We start from the raw sequence: 19,040 nt of genomic DNA, 5'->3' as shown, positions 1-19,040 counted from the left end.
AATTTGAAACAGATGATAGGTTTAAAATAATACAGCTTATAGAAGAAAACACAGGAGAATATCTTTACTCTTAACACACGAAAGTTCTTAAACATTTAAAAAATGGCTCACTGGACTTCATTAAAATGAAGATTCTGTTCGTGAAAAGACACAGCTATTAAGAGAGTGAAAAGACAAGCCACAGACACAGCCCCGCCAGGCTCTATGGGCCACACATAGTCTCTGTCATATATCCTCTATTTTTAGTTGTTCCTTTTTAAAAAATTGTAACAAACACCCTTAACTTGCAGGCCACAGGATGGATCTGGCCCACAGACCACTGTTTGCCAAACCCAAACTGGAGAAAGCATTTCCAATGTACATTGCAAAGGACTCACACACAGAATATGTAAAGAATTCCTACAAATCGATAAAAAAAAAAACCAGTTAACATAAACTTTAAAGTGGGTAAAGCAGTTGAAAAATTGTATTACAAAAGAACATGTCCAAAATACCATGAAGCATACGAAAGGTGCTCGATATTCTTACTCATGAGGGAAATGCAAATTCAACCCTCGGCGAGACAGCTGCCGACCGCCGGAAGGCTGAGTGAAAGGCCCTGCCGCGGAGACTCTGGCGGTGAGGACGTGGCGGACGGGCCTGGAGAACGTCACCGCCAGCCTGAGAGGTGCTGGAAGCACCCGCTACGGGCGAGCACCGGCCCACCCTGTGGCCCGCTACGGGCACACCCTGTGGAATTCTACTTCTGTTTATAAAGCCAAGAGACAGCAGCACCCACGCCCAGCGCAGGTCACGCAGGCGAACCTTCAAGACTGCCACGATCACAGCACCGACGGCAGGGGACATAAAGAAGTGATGGCACACGCTTACAGTGGGCGCGATGCGGCAGTTTTACTGGAATGCACTTCTGCTACATGCAGCCAGACGGGTAGACCCCACAGGCAGCAAGTGCACAGAAGGAGCCGGAACCAAAGAGCCCACATTGTGTGGGCCCATCTACAGGAAGCTCAGAATCTCTGGGGACAGGGTCAGATTAACCGTATCTCTGGGGTACAGACTGGAAGGAATCAGGAAGGAGCATTCTAGGTACTGGAAATATTCTAGATCTTAATCTGGGTGTAGGTTACATGGATGTGCGCGTATGTAAACATACACCAAGCCGTACACTTAAGATGTGCACCAAGGGGATACTGGGAACATGAAAGAGGCGGCAGCACCTGGGAGGTGAGACGCGTCTCCCACCCGGACGGCCATCGCAGGCACAACCTGTCTGATGAAATCATTCGGGGACTCCGGAGTCTGTGGAAGGCTTGCAACTTCAGGGGAAGCCGTGGAGGGTAAATCGCAGGTTAATTTTGATGCGTTTCAGCTAAGCAGCAGCTGCCATCCCCCACTCCAGCCACGGGGCGGGCGGCTGCGCACGTGGTCCTGGAGAAGCCTACGTGCAGTTCGCAGGGACCAGGGTGGGCAAAGAGGGCCTTTCCTGCAAACATCAGGGATCTGCGAGCTGGTGGGCGACAGCTGCTTCTAACAACAGACATGCAGACAAACAGGTAGGGAGCGTCATTGTTGTCGCTCCCCGCTTGTTGCAAGCCCCGCCCCTCCCAGCTGAAGTGACTTCCAGAGGGTGAAAACGGCTGGCACCCTTTCTCTCCACTCCCCCTTAATTCTTCCCCTTCTTCCCTTTTGGAAGCGAAACATTTAAGACAAGGACGTTCAAAAACAACTGCACATACAAGGAAAACTAGAAAGTGACGGTGCGTGCCCAGGGAACATCTCAGAAAAGACCTGAGAAGATCTTAAAAGTTTACTCCTCGGGTGGTGGTCCTCGACACGGAGACCACCTAGAGTAAACAAATAAAGAAAAACAATGAACAAAAATAACACACACACTGAGCAAACCCTGGGGAAGGGGGAGAATCTGATTTCCAGAGATATGACATTATTAGATTCAAATGTCCAGTACCCAGCAAAAAATCACAAGGCTACCAAAACAACAACAAAAACCAAACCAAACCACCAAAAAAAAAATAGGAAAAGTATGGCATATTTGATGGAAAAAAATCAATAGAAACTATCCTTGAAAAAGACCCAATGGGAGATCTAATAGACAAGGACTTTAAAAAAAACTGTCTTAAAGATGCTCAAAGAACTAAAGGAAGATGGGAAGAGAGTCGAGAAAATGATATGTGAATAAAATGGAAATATCAGTAAAGAGACAGAAAAAGTAAAAGGAAACCAAAAAGAAATTCCAGAGCGGAAAAGTACAATAATTGAAACAAAGTACTCCTCAGAGAGATTCGAAGGCAGACTTGGGCAGGAGGAAGAAAGAAACAGTGAACTATAAGAGAGAACAATGGAAATTACTGAAGCTGAGGAACAGAAAAAAATCAAAGAAAAGTAAACAGGACCTAAGGGACCTGTGGACACCATAAAGCGGAGCAGTGTACGCGCTGTGGGAATCCCGGATGGAGAAGAGAGAGAAAAGGGGGCAGCAAGAATATTTAAAGATACAATGGCTGAAAACTTCTCAAACTTGATGAAAGACATAAACATTCGCACTCAATAAACTCCAAGTAAGAGCCAAGGAAATCGTAAAGGAAGAGAGAATCTTAATATTCCTGTAACCAGGAAGGAGACTGAATCAGTAATCAAAAATCCCCCATCACAGAAGAGCCCTGGACCCGATCTTCCATCCAGACCACGTCAGCGGGACGCTGCTTCACCTTCTCGCTCACGTGTTCGCTGGAACAGCACTCTTAGTTTCCTTCCGGAACTTGTCTTTGCATTCACGTCCTGCCTGCGTGTGCGGTGCGCGAGGCCTAGCTTTGGCCCACCTCGAGTTTCGACGTGCCTTCGTTGCCGGAACTAAGCACTTCCAGCTTCCGATTTCAAGCGAGAGACGTGCAACTCTTCTCTTCATTTGAACACTCAGAGGCCATTGTAGGGTTATTTACTGGCCCGATTTCAATATTGTTGTGTCTTAGTGGACAGGAAGGCCCGAGGAGAGGCAGGGAGATGTGGGAACGACCGGTTGGTGGAACAGTCGGAACACACACAACCTTTATCTATTAACTTTGCTGCCTTATATGGACACAGTTCCTGGCACCCCAAAACAATTACAACAGCAACATCAAAGATCACTAATCACAAGTCACCATGACAAATATCATAATAACGAAAAAGGTTGATATTTTGCTTGAATTACTAAAATATGACATAGAGATATGAAGTGAGTAAATACTACCAGAAAAATGGCATCGACAGACTTGCTCAAGGCGGGATTGCCACCAACCTTCCATTTGTAAAAATGCAGCATCTGTGAAGCACGAGAAAGTGAAGAGCAATAAGACAAGGTGTGTCTGCACTTCGGAATTAACTTGGCCAAGAAGGTGGAAGACCTGTACAATAAACACCACAAACGCTGCTAAAAGAAATCTAAAGACACAAATCAACAAAAACGCATCTCATGTTTGTGGACTGGAAGACTTAATATACCAAGATGTCAACACTACTCAAAGTGACCAACAGATTCAATGCAGTCTCTATTGAAATCCCAAAGATATTTTTTTCAGAAATAGAAAAACCCATCTTAAAATTCATAATCTCAAGGGACACCAAGTATCCAAAATAACCCTGAGAAAGAAGAATAAAACTGGAGGACTCACATGTCCTGATTTCAAAACTCACTACAAAGCTACGGTTGTCAAAACAGCATGGCGCTGACATAAAGACAGACATACAGACCAAGGGAACAGACAGTGAGCCCAGAAAGAAACCCTTGCGTATACGGTTAGATGATTTCTGACAAGGGCGCCAAGCCCGTTCCGTGGGGGAAGGACAGACAGTCTTTTCAACAAATGGTCCTGGGAAAACTGAACATCCGCACGCAAGAGTGAAGCTGGACCTTTACCTAACGCCACATGCAAAGTTAACTCAAAGCGGGTCAAGGACCTAAATGTAAGAGCTAAAGCAAAACCCTTAGAAGAAAACACAGGACAAACTGTTTATGACACTGAATTTGGCAACGATTCCTCAGATATGCTACCAAAGACACAGGCAACAAAGAAAAAATAGAAAAGTTAGATTTTATGAAAATTTAAAAATTTTGTGCAACAAAAGACACTATCAACAGAGTAAAAAGGCGACCCACAGAATGGGAGAAAATATTTACGAATCATATATTTGATAAAGGATTAATATCCAGAATACACAGAGAAAGAACTCCTAAAACTCAGTAAGAAAAAAATAAACGACCCAATTAGAACATGGGCAAAAATTGAAAGGATATTTTCCCAAAGAAGATAAACAAACGGCCGATAATCACATGAAAAAGTTCTCAGCATTACAAATCGTTAGTGAAATGCAGATCAAAACCACGAGATAGCACCTCACACCCATTAGGACGGCCATTACCAAAACACAAACAACAAGTGCTGGCGGGATGTAGGGAAATCGGAACTCTTGTGCACTGTTGGTGGGAACGTAAAACGGTGCAGCTGCTATGGAAAAAGTACGGAAAAAGTACGGTGGTTCCCCCCAAAATTAAAATGATAATTACCATAAAATCCAGTAATTCACTTCTGGGTATATATTCAAAAGAATTGAAAGCAGGATCTCAAAGAGATGTCTGTACACCCGTTTCACAGCAGTATTATTCACAACAGCTGAAATATGGAAGCAACACAAGTTGTGTGGATCCATCGAAAGATGAACGGATAAGCAAAGGCGGCATACACACACGACAGAGAACTGCCCAGCCTCACAGCGGAAGGAAACTGCCACAGGCCACACCATGGATGAACCCTGAGGACACCGTGCCCAGTGTAACGAGCCAGTCACAAAAAGACAGACTGTATGATTTCACATATATGAAGTAGTTAGAGTAGTCAAAATTATAGAGACATAAAATACAGTGGTGGTTGCCAGGAGCTCGGGGGACCCCCGTTAAGGAAAGGGGGGAATGGGGAGTTGTTATTATTCAATGAGTATGGCGTTTCAGTTTTGCAAGATGAAAAGTTCTATCTCGATGGCTGGTGCTGACGGCTGCACACGTGTGAGCATGCTTAATACCACTGAGCTGTGCAGTCAGAAATGACGAAGCTGGTAAATTTTACATTAAGTGTATTTTACCACAATAAATAAAAAAGATTTGCACCGTTCATTGCATATAGTTTTTCTTAATGAAAAAGTACATAAAAAGAAAAAAATCATTTCCAGATGGATTATAAACCTAAATGCAAAGGCTAATGAAAATAGCTTTCAAATATAACACATGAGAATACTCCGTGAGTGTGAAAGAAAAACTTCTTAAACAGATGCAAAAAGCACTAAGCATAAAGAAAAAGACTGATAAATTACACTACGTTAAAAATTAAGAACCTCTGTTCACCATCATGGGAGCAGAAAAAGGTAAGATGGAGAGGGAGGAGGAATACGTAACAGGCTTGGAACCAGAGTGTGTCAGGTGTCCTACAGATCAAAGAGAAAGATGAAGCCCTCCATATAAAGATGGGTAAAAAACGTGAGCAGAAGAGAAACCTCTCGCAGGCAAGCGTGATGAGAAGCTATTCGACCTCCTTCGGAACCAGGAAACTGGAAGCCAAACTCATAACGCGAAAGCATTACGCCCTCGCCAACGTGGCTGCTATTAAAAGTGTGATGGCCGGTGAGGGTGAGGGTGCGCAGTGACAGGACCCCATGTGCAGTGCTGGCAGGTGCGCCCTCGGAAAACAAGTCGGCTGAGCAGTGCCACCACCGTGCCCCCACCGGCCGGCAGCCCCACCCTGCCCGGCCCCCAGAGAAGCGCATGCTCAGGTCCTGGCCACATGCTCGAGGGCGCGGTGTGGGCCGTAACAACTGCAGACTGCAACAACCCAGATGCCTCTCAGCAGGGCGACGGGGTGGTGCCGTGGAGGACTATGGCACCGAGTGACGCCGCCACATAGGTGGGGTAAGACACAGGCCGAGTGAACGAGCTCAGGCACAGCTGTCAACTTACGGTCGGAAAGGAAAGCGAGACGCTACGCCTCGGCGCTGAAGCGGGTAAGTGAAGCAAAGCGTAAACGTACGAGGACAGCACGTGGGGATGGGGCCCCTCCCCCAGCAGGCAGGGAGTCTGGAGCACAGGGCACGAGCCCTCCCGGGAGCTCCGCGCTTCCACCTAGGAGACGGGTGTACCGGAGTTTTCTTTAAAATAACTTAAGTGGAACATTTTAATGCATCTTTTCATGCATCTTTCTGCATTCCTCTGTATTTTTTATTTTTCAGTTAGGAAGTGTTGTTTTTACTTTTTTAAAGACTCCAAGAAATCCATGAATTCCCCTCACCAGACTACAAGGGGCAATGTCCCTGTGGGAACCTAAGTCCTCGGGTCACCGAGCATCCGCGAAGTCGTGCACACGCCCATGGCGGGGGGAGGGCAGCGGCTGCCATGCTCCTCTACGTGCTTCCCCTGCGAGGTGCTTGCAGCAAGAGTCAGAGACAGGGGCAGGGACAGCTCAGCCCCAGTCCAGGGCGAGGGGCGGGAAAGACAAGGGAGGTCGCTCCAGGCTGGCCGTGGCAAGCGACCTGTCACGCAGGAGAGCACCGACAACACGACCGGTCTCGATAGAAACGTACCCCGAGAAGTGCTGAGGCCCTCTGCATCTCCTCCTCGTTCACCCGAATGGTGTGGCTCTCCATCACTGTGATCCGAAGAGCAAAGCAGAGAAGAAAACCCCGCACCAGCGCGTGGAGGCCGTGGGCGAGGGGCAGGGAGCGGGCTGCACGCCCTCGTCAGGGTGGCGATGACAGCGCCCGCTGCGAGCCGGCCCGGCCAAGTGTCTGCTCGGGCCGGACTGGAGCCCGGCAGTGCTGGTGGTGGGCACGGGGGCGCACAGTGGCCAGACACCCTGGACGGGGAGCTGCCCCAGCAGGCCCGGGGCAGAGGCGGAGGAGAGCCCCGCCACAGTTCTCTGAAGGGATCCCATGAAGGGGGCGAAAAGGACAGCACGCCAGAATCAGGGACAACTGTTGACATCTCACACATCCAGGCGTCCTCCCGGATGGCTGCTCTGAGCAGCATGGGCCATCACCCCTGGGCTAGGGCCGGCGACAGAGCCAGACGGCACAGGAGCGTCCCCTAGGACCCAGATGCCAGAAACTTCTAGTCCTACTACACCAAGGGGGATGCGGCCCAACCCCTCCTGTTACAGAAGGGAGAATAAAGGGCCCACGAGCTCGTCAGTGCCCCGTCCTACTCTACTTGCCCTGGAATAAGCTGAGAGAAACAGCCCTTCCTAAACAGTGCAAAGAATTCTCTAGAAAGATGATTGCACATACCTGCCAAAATTGGTATCAGAGGAAGCTCCAAAGTACAAAATAGTTGCCATAAACCGTAAACCTGTTTCACAGGAAGAGAAACCAGTGTTACCTTTAAATGATCATTTCTGCCTACCTTTGGCTGAACAGCCTCGCTCTGTGAAGCTAGAGTTAGGGCACCTCACAGGCAGGAACTGGGGCTTCCTGCCCCACAGCCACTCCTCTCCCGGCCCCGCTTCCTCGGGAAACCCCTATTTCCTTCAAGGATCCTATTTAATGGCCAGACCTGGTACACAGAAATAGGTAGGACATGCCCACTACCAATTTTCTTTAATTTTTCTCATTTTCGAGTGTGATTTAGGTGTTTGTGGATTTGTGCTCTTCCATTTCCATTTCAGAATAAGTTTACAGAATTCCCAAAAACGTGACTAGAATTTTCACTGATTTCGCATTGACTCTGCAGGTTTATAGGTTAATGTGGTAAGAAGTGAGACCCTCGCCTCGGGTCACCTCCACCGGGACCATGAAGCTGCGCGCCACGCACCCGGTCACCTTCCGTGCCCTCTCAGGGTCTCCGCTCTCCCGCTGCCCTCCCGTTCGTGACCTGCCCCTCCAGGCCACGTCACCTGGGCCCCTTCTCTGCTCTCAGGCCAGTTTTGCCCACTCGGGGCGGCAGGAGAAGTGGGTTCCCTCTCCCCACGCGGCCACAGCTTCGGGGGCCTGGCTCCTGACCAGCAGCCCCCTGCAGGCTGCTGCCGACTCGGGTCCTGGGAACGGCTCGCCCTTCGAGCCCAGGGCTGGGAAAGCTGCCAGCCAGTGCTTGTCCCCAGAGGCTTTTCCATCCTTTGCTGGCTCCCTTATCCCTGCCCTCGCCCTGGACAGAATCCCTTCATTCAACTCTTCTCGATTGTTTCTGCAAATGCCCTCTGCTTCCTAATGAGACTCTAAGCATTTCACCATTAACTAAAATAAACTCAGCTTTTGTTAGCTGCGGCACTAGAAACATTCCATTTGAATTGGAGGCTTCTAAAAAATGTTGCAGTTGTTGTCAACCCTAGAAAACATTTTAAAACTCCGGGTCTTATCATCTGGACCACCCTGTGATGCAGTTGACGTGGCCCTAGAACTCAAAGCTATTTCCCGCACATGCAGAGGCACCACGGGTGTCACTTCCTGCGAGTACGGATGGAGTGACAGGCGCCCCCCGACGGCCGGTGAGCGAGGTGCCCGCTCCCCGGAAGTTATAACGAAATGCCTTGCCTTCAGCTGAGAACAGAGGTCCATTGTAAGTCTGTAGAGTGTCCTCAGGTTCGCGCATATGTTCTGATTCTTTAAAAGATCAAAAGTATTAAAAATTAGGCAAACTTGGCGGCAGTGATCACCACAGTTTGGAAGCGACACAACTCACAGCACTGTTTGCTGCTAGGTCGCACGCGTCTTTCCATGGCAGACACCACACATCTGTCGCATTGCCGAACACCCCGAGCAGGCGCGTTCCCACGCTGTGGAACGTACTGGGCAGATGAAGCTACCTGGAGCCTGACACCTCCTCCCAACCTGCTTTTCTCCGCATTCTACAGGTAGTGAGCCACAAGGAAGCCAGTGCCCATGGTGTGACGACCACGCATGGTAGGGACAGGAGGACGTGGACCTGGCCCCTCGACTCCCACAGCCTTCGCCCACCAGGAGCAAGCGGAGGAACCCCCGGCCACGTGCCATACTGTCATCCTGTCCTGGACCACACAAACACTGAGTCTCTGGTGGGTGGGCTGAGCCCCCACCACTCAGCCTGCCCCAAAGCCAGCATCAGCACCTCCCACCAAGCACCGCCCTCTGCCACAGGACTCCTGGGCTCGGACCGTCAGACGCAGCCTTTCTGCCAAAGGCCCCTGGCAGAGGCCGGCAGCATGGGAGGTGGCGCTGGCTGTGGCTGGCTGGCCTTTGTTTCTGGTCAGTCCTGGGAAGGACTCGGTGGGAGCTGCCGTGAGCACAGTCACGTCACCCATGTCACCTTCTCAGCTGCCACCTGGCAGGCTGCCGCAGGGCTGGCTGCCGGCATGAGCTTCCTGAAGGCCAAAGCTGACCAGGGGCACCTACTTAAACAGGGCTAGATAGAGCTCCCCGTCGGCTCGCGGACCCGTGGTGGCGCCCGCATCTCTGCTCCCTCCCAGAGGTCTTGGGGGGGCACTGCTCCATCGAGGACCCTGCCCGCCTCCGCCAGTCACGCCTTTGGGGTGGGAGGCAGATCTCACAGGTTAGCGGCCCCCTCGTGCAGACAACGGCTGGCCAGTGAGGTACAGGGGGAGGCCCTCCGAGGCTGGAGTGGCTGAGGCCTTGGGTGAAGCTCCCCGTGGAACCCCGAGGCCAGGGCAGGGGGCTGGAGGGCGTAGCAGCTGCTGTCAGGGAGAGGGCACCGCTGAGCTGGTGCTTTGTCCCCTGTGGCCACTCCCACCCGACTTATGCACGTGTTATGCTAGAAAAAAACTAGATTTTCTGGTCAGAATCCAAGTCTTGCATCATAGCCTCAACTTGACCTTGGGCCAGGTGCATTAACACGTGGACCTTCCTGAGTCTCAGTTCTGTCACCTGTAAACTGGGACTGATAACACTGAGGTGGACAGCTCTTGCTCTCAGGGGTGAGATTTCAGCTTTTGCTTGGGGACAGTATGGGATCTGGGTAGGACAGCTACCTCACGCCCCCGCCTACCCTCCAGGGCGCAAACATGGAAGCAGTGACACAGAACACGAAAGCCATGGCTCATGCTGGCTCGGGCCTGTGGGCTCCTGTCCCCTGGGTACTTTGAGCTGCCTCTCTTGCAGGTCTGGTTCTGCTTCTCCTCAGAGCCAGGAACAACCCCGGACCTCCCACAGGCCCCCCGTACACAGAGGGCAAGTGAGCCCCTGACACAGACGGTCTGTGGGACAAAGGGCTCCCACAGCCGCCGGCCTTGCTCCCTCCGCTCGCACCCCACAGCCGACCTGCTCCCCCAGTCGAGCTTTCCACGGTACTCTACCTCTGAGAGGCCTAACAGAGTGGTCAAGGGCCCTGCTGGCCCCGCCGGGCGCCTGCTGTGGGGCGGCACCTGTGTGTCTCCAGACTGCTGCTTCTCACAGCAGTGCCTCCCTGGGGGGGGGGGCGGCGCTGAGGAGTGAGAGTGGCCGGCTCAGGCCCCCTGCCATGGCGGCCACGTCACCAGCACGGAGAATTCATGAACAAGCGGCTCTCCACTCAAGGAAAAGGCGAGTCGCTGCCCCAGGTCCATTTTGAAGGGCCGGGCGGTGAATAGAATTCCTTGGGAATAGCTTCTCCAAGGAACAGAAAACCCCACCCTTACCCACATCCTCCCCGAGATGTCGGGGTGAAAGGTGAAGCATTTGCACTGAAGGAGCAAAGCGAATGCCCACAACGCTCCTTGTGCTGCCAGGCGCTCCGCGGAGCGGACAGTGTCTGGAGAACGGCTGGGCCGCGCTGATGCTGACAAACCAAACCCAGAGCAGCTCACCGCCGTGTCGCCCGAGGCGTTCCCGTGCGCGCTGCTCGCTTCGGCAGTGACAGAATTTCCGAGGTATTTTGCCACCAAATCTTCAAAAGAGGGTGCGGCCTCACTAGGATCTATAAGCCACGCAGCAATTCTGGGGTCTAGCCCCACAAAATCAGCAACTAAAGAGAAGAAGGTCATTTAATCATCCGAGGAAATATGAATAATGGTGCTTGCCCCGCTTTGACGAGGTCCTCGAGGTTTAGATGAACAATCACAGCATTACGAGCCACCCCCTCGAGTTCCAGGGCTGAGCGCGAAGTGACGCTCTGTCAACACCGAGGAATTTCCAAGCTCTGACAAGCGGCCTCCACAACCCAGGTCCTGGCCAGTCTGGTGGGACTCAGCCCCACAGCCAGAAAGGAATCAACGGGGAATTCGGGATTCTCTTGGGCTTTTGGAGGCTGTTGCAGAACGCCTCCAGCCGCCTCTTGCCAAGCCTCCTCTCCTTTTCCCCCACTCCTCCCTCCTCCTTCTCTTCCTGCGCCCCATCCGCCTGGCCCCTCGCTGCCCCAGGCACCTGTCCCCCTCCAGATGCCCTTCCAGCATCTCCACTCCTCCCAAGGCCTCCCCTCCTCCGGCCTCTCCCTGGGCTGCCCTCCCAGGCCACCCCGACCCCGCATCGCAAGGGTGTCCAGGATCCCTGCTCCGGAGCACACGGCGTCCTCGTCACCGAGTCCCGGGGCGGGCGGGCGGGGTGCGCGAGGACAAGGTGCTTGACATGCTGGGCACTGGCCCTGCCATGAGGACTTCCTGTGAGCCGGCCAGATGTCCTGCATCATGACGTGTGAAAAGGGCAAGAGTGAGACATCCCTGTGGGGAGGGGGGGCACTGCCCCCCAAGTGTTAGATTTCTCTTCTGAAAACCGAGGGGAAAGAGTACTGTGTGGATCTGGGAGACATATGGGAAGGTGCTTTTAAAAAAATAAAAATTATATTTGCTAAAGAGGAAAGGTTGGTACTAGAGTACTTTGGACATGTTGTGGGGGGTGGTTATAAAAGGATGGGGGGACTGATAAATCCGAACCCTACGCGATTGACTTTCCAAGCTCCCTTAACACTTAGAACTGTGCTATGCAGTCAGGTGTTCGCCTTAGAACAGGACTGGAACCGCGGAGCACGTCACAAGAGCCCAGGAGTTCGCCTTCGGGCAACTTCCACTGACACCAGTCTAAGAGGTTTATGGTCACCAGCCGCCAACTTCATGTCTTTTTGTTGGGCGCCTGGGAAGTCTCTGACGCTGGCAGGTTTGGAACTCCAGGTGAGAGGAAGTCGGCAGTCATCCTGGCTGCGAGCCACCCAGGCGGCTGGCCATGACTTTCCGTGGCACCGTCTGGGAATGCTAACTGACCCAGGACGGCGATTTCTTTCTACTTGCCTTTTCAAAGCTCTAATGTTTCAAAATAAAGTGTTCTTAACAACCTGTATTTTTGAAAATCCTTGAGGAAAGCCAGACAGTGCTAGAATGGGGGCTAGGCCCTATAAACTCTTGTATCTAATGAACGGACCCCGCCAGAGCAAATCCCACACTGGGGAGAAAATGCCAGTAGTTGAAAAAGAAATGCCAATAAAACATGTAGAACAACCTAAGAAAAATTAAATAATTAAAAAATTAAATAAATCTATTAAAAAATTAGTTAAATAAATTAAATAAATCTATGAAAAATAAATCAGAATTAGAAAGACTTAGAAATTAATTGACTTAGAAAAAGGAAAATTGAACAAAGAAATGAAAGAATTTGGTAAAGAAAAATAAAACAAAAAATTTCAGAAATAAAAAACTGGCCATACACAAAAACAAATAACGCAATAGATCATGCCTTAAGTAAGAAAGAAAATGGAAAAGAATAATATTTTTAGCAAAAAAGAAATGAAGAGATTAAAAATATATTCTAGATAAAGTGGTAAATATAAAAGATAGAAAAGGAAACTCAACATGCAGGATGGAGTCCGAACAGCACAAAGATACATGACCAGACACTGAGCCTCCTCACAGGAGGACACGACACCGCTTCGGGTTAGGGGTAGAGCTGTGGTGTCGGGGTCAGGGTCAGGGTCAGGGTCAGCCCTGCCCTCCGAAATCAGCCTGAATCTGATCAAGCCCCAGGATCCGGTTGCCAGTTTACGAGACACAGACACTTTAAGAGAAGAGCATGTCAAGAAGCAGGTGTGGTCACAAATCCAGACTGTGGGGAACCTCGCAGGACAAACCACCTGCTTCCATCAACGCGACACATCGATTGCAAGGACATAAGGCAGAAGGAGAGAATATACAGATTAAAAGAGATTTAAGAAAGATATCACACCTATCCCAGGTATGGCTCTCAATTCGAACAAACTATAAAAAACAAAAACAAACAAAAATATTTCAAGACTGCGGGAGTGCTAGCCCCGAGTGGATACCTGATACTAAAAGGTCATTGTGAATTTGGGGGCGGAGATGATATCGTCTTAAAAATGAAATCCTCGTATTTTAGTCATATAGTTGAAGTATTTACAGATTAATCATGTTACGCCTGGACTTTGCTACAAATAACCTGGGGGTGAAAACGTGGGGCGTTATAGAGGAAAAAATACTGGACACAGCTGGTAATTGTTAAAACTGGGTGATGGGTGTCTGTTTTCTAGCACCACCTCTGACATCACGCCACACTCCTCCAGTCCCATCGACCCTGGCTGGGGGTCCAACAATTCAGTTCAGCTCTGACACTAAGTCCCGAGTCAGTGCAGACCCTGCAGGTGGTGGGCTGAGCCCCGCAAGGCCGTCCCCGCTCCGGGCGCCAGTCCCAAGTGCTGGCCTCCTGCACTCCGGTCCCGGCTCTGACTTACCACGCTTCCAAGAGCCATCGTCGCCAAAAAACTGCAGCACCGTCCTCACAAAATCCTTCGCATTGAAACAAATAACAGGACATTTACGTGTCAGCAATTGCAACAGCACATTCCTAGAAGATCAAAAGAAACGTGCTGGTTCAGACATTTGCTCAGAACTTTGGCCCTTGGGAAGACATCTGCACTGCTCCACCAGCAGCTGCCGCTCAGGGCCCTGAGCCGACACTCCTCTAGGAGCCTTGCATACGTGAGGTCAGGCATCCCTTACTACTTGCATCTTACAGATGCTGAAGCTGAGACACAGAGAGACAGTGATGAGCCCGAGGCCGCGTGGCTGTTCAGAGCCCACCCTGGGCAAAGCCCCATGACTTACAGACTAAGCCCCAGACTCCTGCGCAGAGCACACAGGCTCAGGCGCCCGTCCACGCCGCCCCCGCCGCCCCCAGCACGCCCTCCGAACATCCTCCCCTCGGCTCATACTGAACTCTCTCCCATGGCCAACAGGGAAGGCCCAGACAGTGCAGGTGCAGGGGGTCTTCCAGAGAGCTGCGGGGGTGGGGAGACCGGGTGTGGGGCCGGTCACGGAAGGCCGGGGGAGAGAGGGAGCTACTGGGGGGATCGTTTTATGAACTATACAGACATCTAACCAATGTGCTGTATAATTGAAACTAATTTAAATTAAAAAAGAAAAAAGATGCTGCCGGGACTTAGGAGCTGGGCTCATGCTGGGCTAGCCCGAGCCACGCGGATGGCCAAGGCTGCGGGGGGCCGGTTTCGGGGAAGAGAGGAGGTCGCTTTTGCACGTGTTAATGAAGTGACTATGAGCTGACCAAGCGGAGCAGGATACAATTCCCGGGACTCAGAGAGGGCCATCTGAACGTCAGCGATACCGCGATATCGCAGAACAGAAACAGCGCACTGTTCTTTCAGAAGACATCTGTGTAAGAAAGTTGTGGGTTCTTGGGAAGCGAGCGCTCTATGTGCCACTGTCTCATCCTCACCTAAAATTACTGTAGTGTAAGTGCCTGGCACTAAGCTCCTGATTGCCACGCATCTGTTTCTAAAGACGTCCACCTCGAATAGACACGTTGCCAGCTGTAGGGCACAGCTACTAGCAAACCAACCACACGAGGCTCTAAGCCACCCCCAGCCACGAAGGGCCCTCTTTCAGAAAGCCCTGTGTAACCAAGACAACTGACTGCTGGAGTGACCCCGCTTTTCCCTTCCCGCGCCCTAATGCCCACGCTCATGCTTTACATTAGCCGATGAAGACTGGACCTTCAAACCTTGGCACCTCGCCCTCAGCCTGGAATAAAGGCCCAGGTCCATGCTTTCTCTCTCCCCGCACCCCACAAACCCTGCTGTGTGGCCCTCGGGATGGTGTGTGCCCTCCAGGATCTGTGGATAATAAATGCGGCTCCTCAAAAACTCTGATTGCTTTTGCTGAAGTGTGTCCAGGGTTCATAATAAGAACCACAAGGGCGGATCTGGCCACCATGTGGGCCCCTGCGGGGGGCACCTCCGAGTAGCATAGGCCCCAGGCGAGTGTCTCAGATAAACCGAGCATGGAGAAGGTCTCCATTAGTCGATTGGGACACACACAGCCATGACCTGAGACTCAGCCAGGGCCCAGGGAGGCGGTTAGGCAGGAAGGGTCAGCGCGGCCCCACCCACTTGCCCGGAGCCCCCGTGAACTCCCTCCAGCGCAGTGGCTCCAAGGAGCTCCCTCGGGGCAGCTGACTAACCCTGAGCTCAGGGGGCTGGGCAGACAAGAACTGGACGCCCTGACTCTAGGCAGAAGTCCGTTAGGCCAACACCAGCCGAGGACGGCTCCAGCCCACAGCAGGGCCTCTCAGGGTTCTCAGACCCTAAGAGGGCGGGACCAGGTGTGACACCCGTGTGTGCGCACAGGACGAAGCTCTGATGTTGGTGACGGAGGACAGTTTGCTGTTCGAAGGCAGGGATGACCTAACTTCTAATGCTGCGACTGAGTGAGCGTGTGCCATGAGGAAAACCAGCCGGGACTCTGGCAGTCACAGCAGGTTTTCAGGCCCAGGGATGATGCTTTTGTCACCAACTGCTCCTTGAGATGGAAATTCGTATCCTGGAGCAAGTTTCGCCGTGCCAGAAGCTCTTTGAGGGCGAGTGCAGAGAGAGGACCAGTGTTTGCAGATGTTTCTGTCATTTACATCCATTTAATTTTCACTGCCCGCTCGAAACTTCTGAAAGTTTAAAATGGGAGCCTGGGGAACGTTAGGGCAAAGCCCACACATAAGCAGGATCGAAGGCAATGAGTGAAGACTTCTTACCTGGCGAATTCACTCTGTGCCTCTTGTTCTCGGCCCCATGTGCAAGAGCGCTCTGTGTTTACGTAGATGAAGCAGTCACGGGCAGTGAGGCCTCCCGTCAGCGCACCGCCAGGGGCTGAGGCACCTGGGGGCCCGCAGCCTCCTTCCGGGGGGCTCGGCAGCAACATCACGATCCCTTTAACAGAGGACTCTGGAGTCTGAACACACAGTGAAAGTAAGTTTCATCACTGAAGATGGATGACATATTTATTCAAGAAAGATAGTCATGTTTTATAACCGAGAGAAAAGGCCTAAAATTAAATTTGTAACGAACAGCTCTTCTAATGACCATCAAGGCCAAAAGCCAAATCCATGATCTTACTCTGGCCTCCTTCCCATCCAACGTCATCATAGAAGTCTTAGCCAGTGCAATAAAACAAGGGAAAATAAAAGGCATATCAATCAGAAAGGAAGAATTATACTGTCCTTATTTACAGATGGCACAAATATCTGTAGAAAACCCAAAGGAATCTACGAAAAAACTTAGCAAAGTTGCAGATAAAGATCAAAACACTAAAATCAATTGTATTTCTATACACTAGAAATAAATATGTAAAAATGAACTTGTTTAAAAAATAAATTACCATTTTATAATAACTATTCCAAAAATGAAATACTTAGAAATCAACAAAACACGTACATGCTCAGTATGCCGAAAACTACAAAATACTGGCAAAAGAAAAAAGAGCAGACCTAATACAGAGACATACACCATGCACAAGGACTACAAAAATGAAATAAGAATGTCAATTCTCCTAGGTTAATCTATAGAACCCAGAAGATCAATAACCGCCCCCAAGTACAAGAAACACAAAGAAAACTATACCAAGTCACATCATGATCAAATTGCTTAAAACCAGTGATAAAGAGAAAACCTTAAAAGAAACACATTACCTAGAAGGACACAAAAATAAGGATGACAGAAGACTTCTCGTGGGAAATAAAGCGAGTTAGAAGACAGTGGAGGATCATCTGTAAGCACTGAAAGGAAAAAACCATCAACTTACAATTTTTTAGCCAGCAGAATGTCTTTCAAAAATCAAAGGTAAAGTGAGATTTGTATACTACACTGAAAACTATGAAACGCTGCGAAAAGAAATCGAAGTTTTAAATAGATGAAAGGACACCCCCAATTCGTTGATTAGAAATCCCAATACTGTTAAGATGGCAAAGCTCCCAAAATTAATCTATAAATTCAACATAATTTGTATCAAAATCCCACCTGGACGTTTGTAAAAACTGACAAACTGATCCTAAAATTTATATGAAAATACAAAGGAACCGGAATACCCTACACGATCTTAAAAAAGACAAAGCTGGAAGACTAATACTTCCTGATTTCAAAACGTGCTACAAAGCTCAAGTAATTAAGACAGTGTGGTTCTGGCAGGACGATACACATATTTATCAACAGAAAAAGTTGAAAGTCTGTAAAAAAACCTTTATATTTATAGTCAATTGATTTTCAATAAAACTATCAAGACAGTTTGATGGGGAAAGAAGAGTCTTTTCAACAAATAGTGTTGAGAAAACTAGACAGCCATATGCAAAAGGGTGGCCTTGTGCCTGTCTCACACAATATCCAAAACTTAACTCAAAATAGATCACAGATTTAAACGTAAGAGCTAAAACTATAAACGCTTAGGAGAACATAGTAAATCTTCATGGCCTTGGATAGGCAAAGCATTCTTACGTATAGCAACAAAAGCACAGGCAATAAAAGACAAAAATTAATAAATTGAAGTCCATCAAATTAAAAAATTTTTGTGCTTCAAAAGACATCATCAAAAAATTGAAAAAACAAGCCAGATTTGGAGAATTGCAAATCAACAGACTTGTATCAGAATACGTAAAGAACCCTTACGGGTCCAAAATATAACACAAATAACCCAATTAAAGAATGAGCAAAAGATCTGAACAGACATTTCACCGAAGAAGATATACAAATGGCCAATAAGCACACGAGAAGATGCTCAATGTCATTAGTTATTAGGGAAATGCAGTTTAAAAGGACGATGAACTACCACTTCCAACATTACAATGGCTAAAACCAAAAACATGGACAACAAGGACTGGCAAGGAGGTGGCGATTTTGGAAGCCCGGTATATTGCTGGTGGAATGTTAAATGGTATGACCACTCTGGAAAACATTTAGGCAGTTTTTTAAAAAGCTGAAAACTATGTATGCATTATCAACCACTTACCACCAGGGGGGAAGAAAAGGCTTAAATTTTTTTTTTTTTTTAGCTGAGGCAACCCTTGGTCGATCTCACAGATTGCAAGGAACTTGTCAGCTTGCGATCCCTTATTTTTTATATTTTTTTATGCCCTGGTCTTCTTCCTAGGTGGTCTCCCATCCAAGTACTAACCAGGCTCGACCCTGCTTATTAAAATCTTATATCTAACTCTCCTATCAAAATCAGACACTAAGAAAATGGGTTTCTTTTATGGTACTGAAAACAAATAAACAAACAAAAACTAACACTGTTTACTGACCTGGTCAGCTCTTAGCTGGGTTGAACCATCCTTATACATCAGAGTTACCACCAAGGTGACTGCCTGTTTGAGCCTTTCAATCAGCTGGCTTTTCTCCAGATCATCCAAATACCTTATATCACAAAAATGGTTTTTGAATGCTCTGGAATTTCCAGAATGTAGGGAGTCTTCAACTTCATCAGCATCTTCTTCCAACGCCGTGTGTTTACTTGCTTCCTCTAATGAATTATTACAGGTAATATGTTTTCTTTTAAGACTCATGCTTGCTTTATTTTCATTTATATATTTTTCTAGGAGATGTTTTCTTTTATGTTCCATTTTCTGTGGAACCGAAGCCTCTTGGTTATGCTGGCGAGTTAAACAACTGGAAGGCGCCCACGAGCTGACGTTCTGTTTGGGGTCGGTAGGCAGCTGGTCTGTGAGTCTGGTCCTGGAGGACGGAGGAGAGGGTCCGATGGAAGTTCTTGATGCCTGGCTCATACAAGAATTAAGATTCTACAGAAAAATGGAGAATATTTCCTTAGCAT

General features: G+C 49.2%; 1 protein-coding gene across 1 annotated transcript in view; it reads right to left on the bottom strand.

Annotated features, from left to right (window-relative positions):
* Positions 1 to 19,040, bottom strand: part of POLN (DNA polymerase nu) — an 86,800-nt gene that overhangs the window by 55,857 nt on the left and 11,903 nt on the right. Inside the window, exons 4-10 of the mRNA XM_039837994.1 lie at positions 18,514 to 19,008; positions 15,979 to 16,175; positions 13,670 to 13,782; positions 10,806 to 10,963; positions 8,563 to 8,631; positions 7,324 to 7,384; positions 6,622 to 6,686 (exon numbers count right to left, since the gene is read on the bottom strand). Coding sequence (XP_039693928.1) covers positions 6,622 to 6,686; positions 7,324 to 7,384; positions 8,563 to 8,631; positions 10,806 to 10,963; positions 13,670 to 13,782; positions 15,979 to 16,175; positions 18,514 to 19,008 — 1,158 coding nt within the window. The remainder of the gene's footprint in view (positions 1 to 6,621; positions 6,687 to 7,323; positions 7,385 to 8,562; positions 8,632 to 10,805; positions 10,964 to 13,669; positions 13,783 to 15,978; positions 16,176 to 18,513; positions 19,009 to 19,040) is intronic.

This window comes from Pteropus medius, unplaced genomic scaffold (assembly GCF_902729225.1).
Source record: "Pteropus medius unplaced genomic scaffold, Ma_sr-lr_union100, whole genome shotgun sequence".
Lineage (NCBI taxonomy): Eukaryota > Metazoa > Chordata > Mammalia > Chiroptera > Pteropodidae > Pteropus > Pteropus medius.
This window is presented reverse-complemented; position numbering and strand designations above follow the sequence as displayed.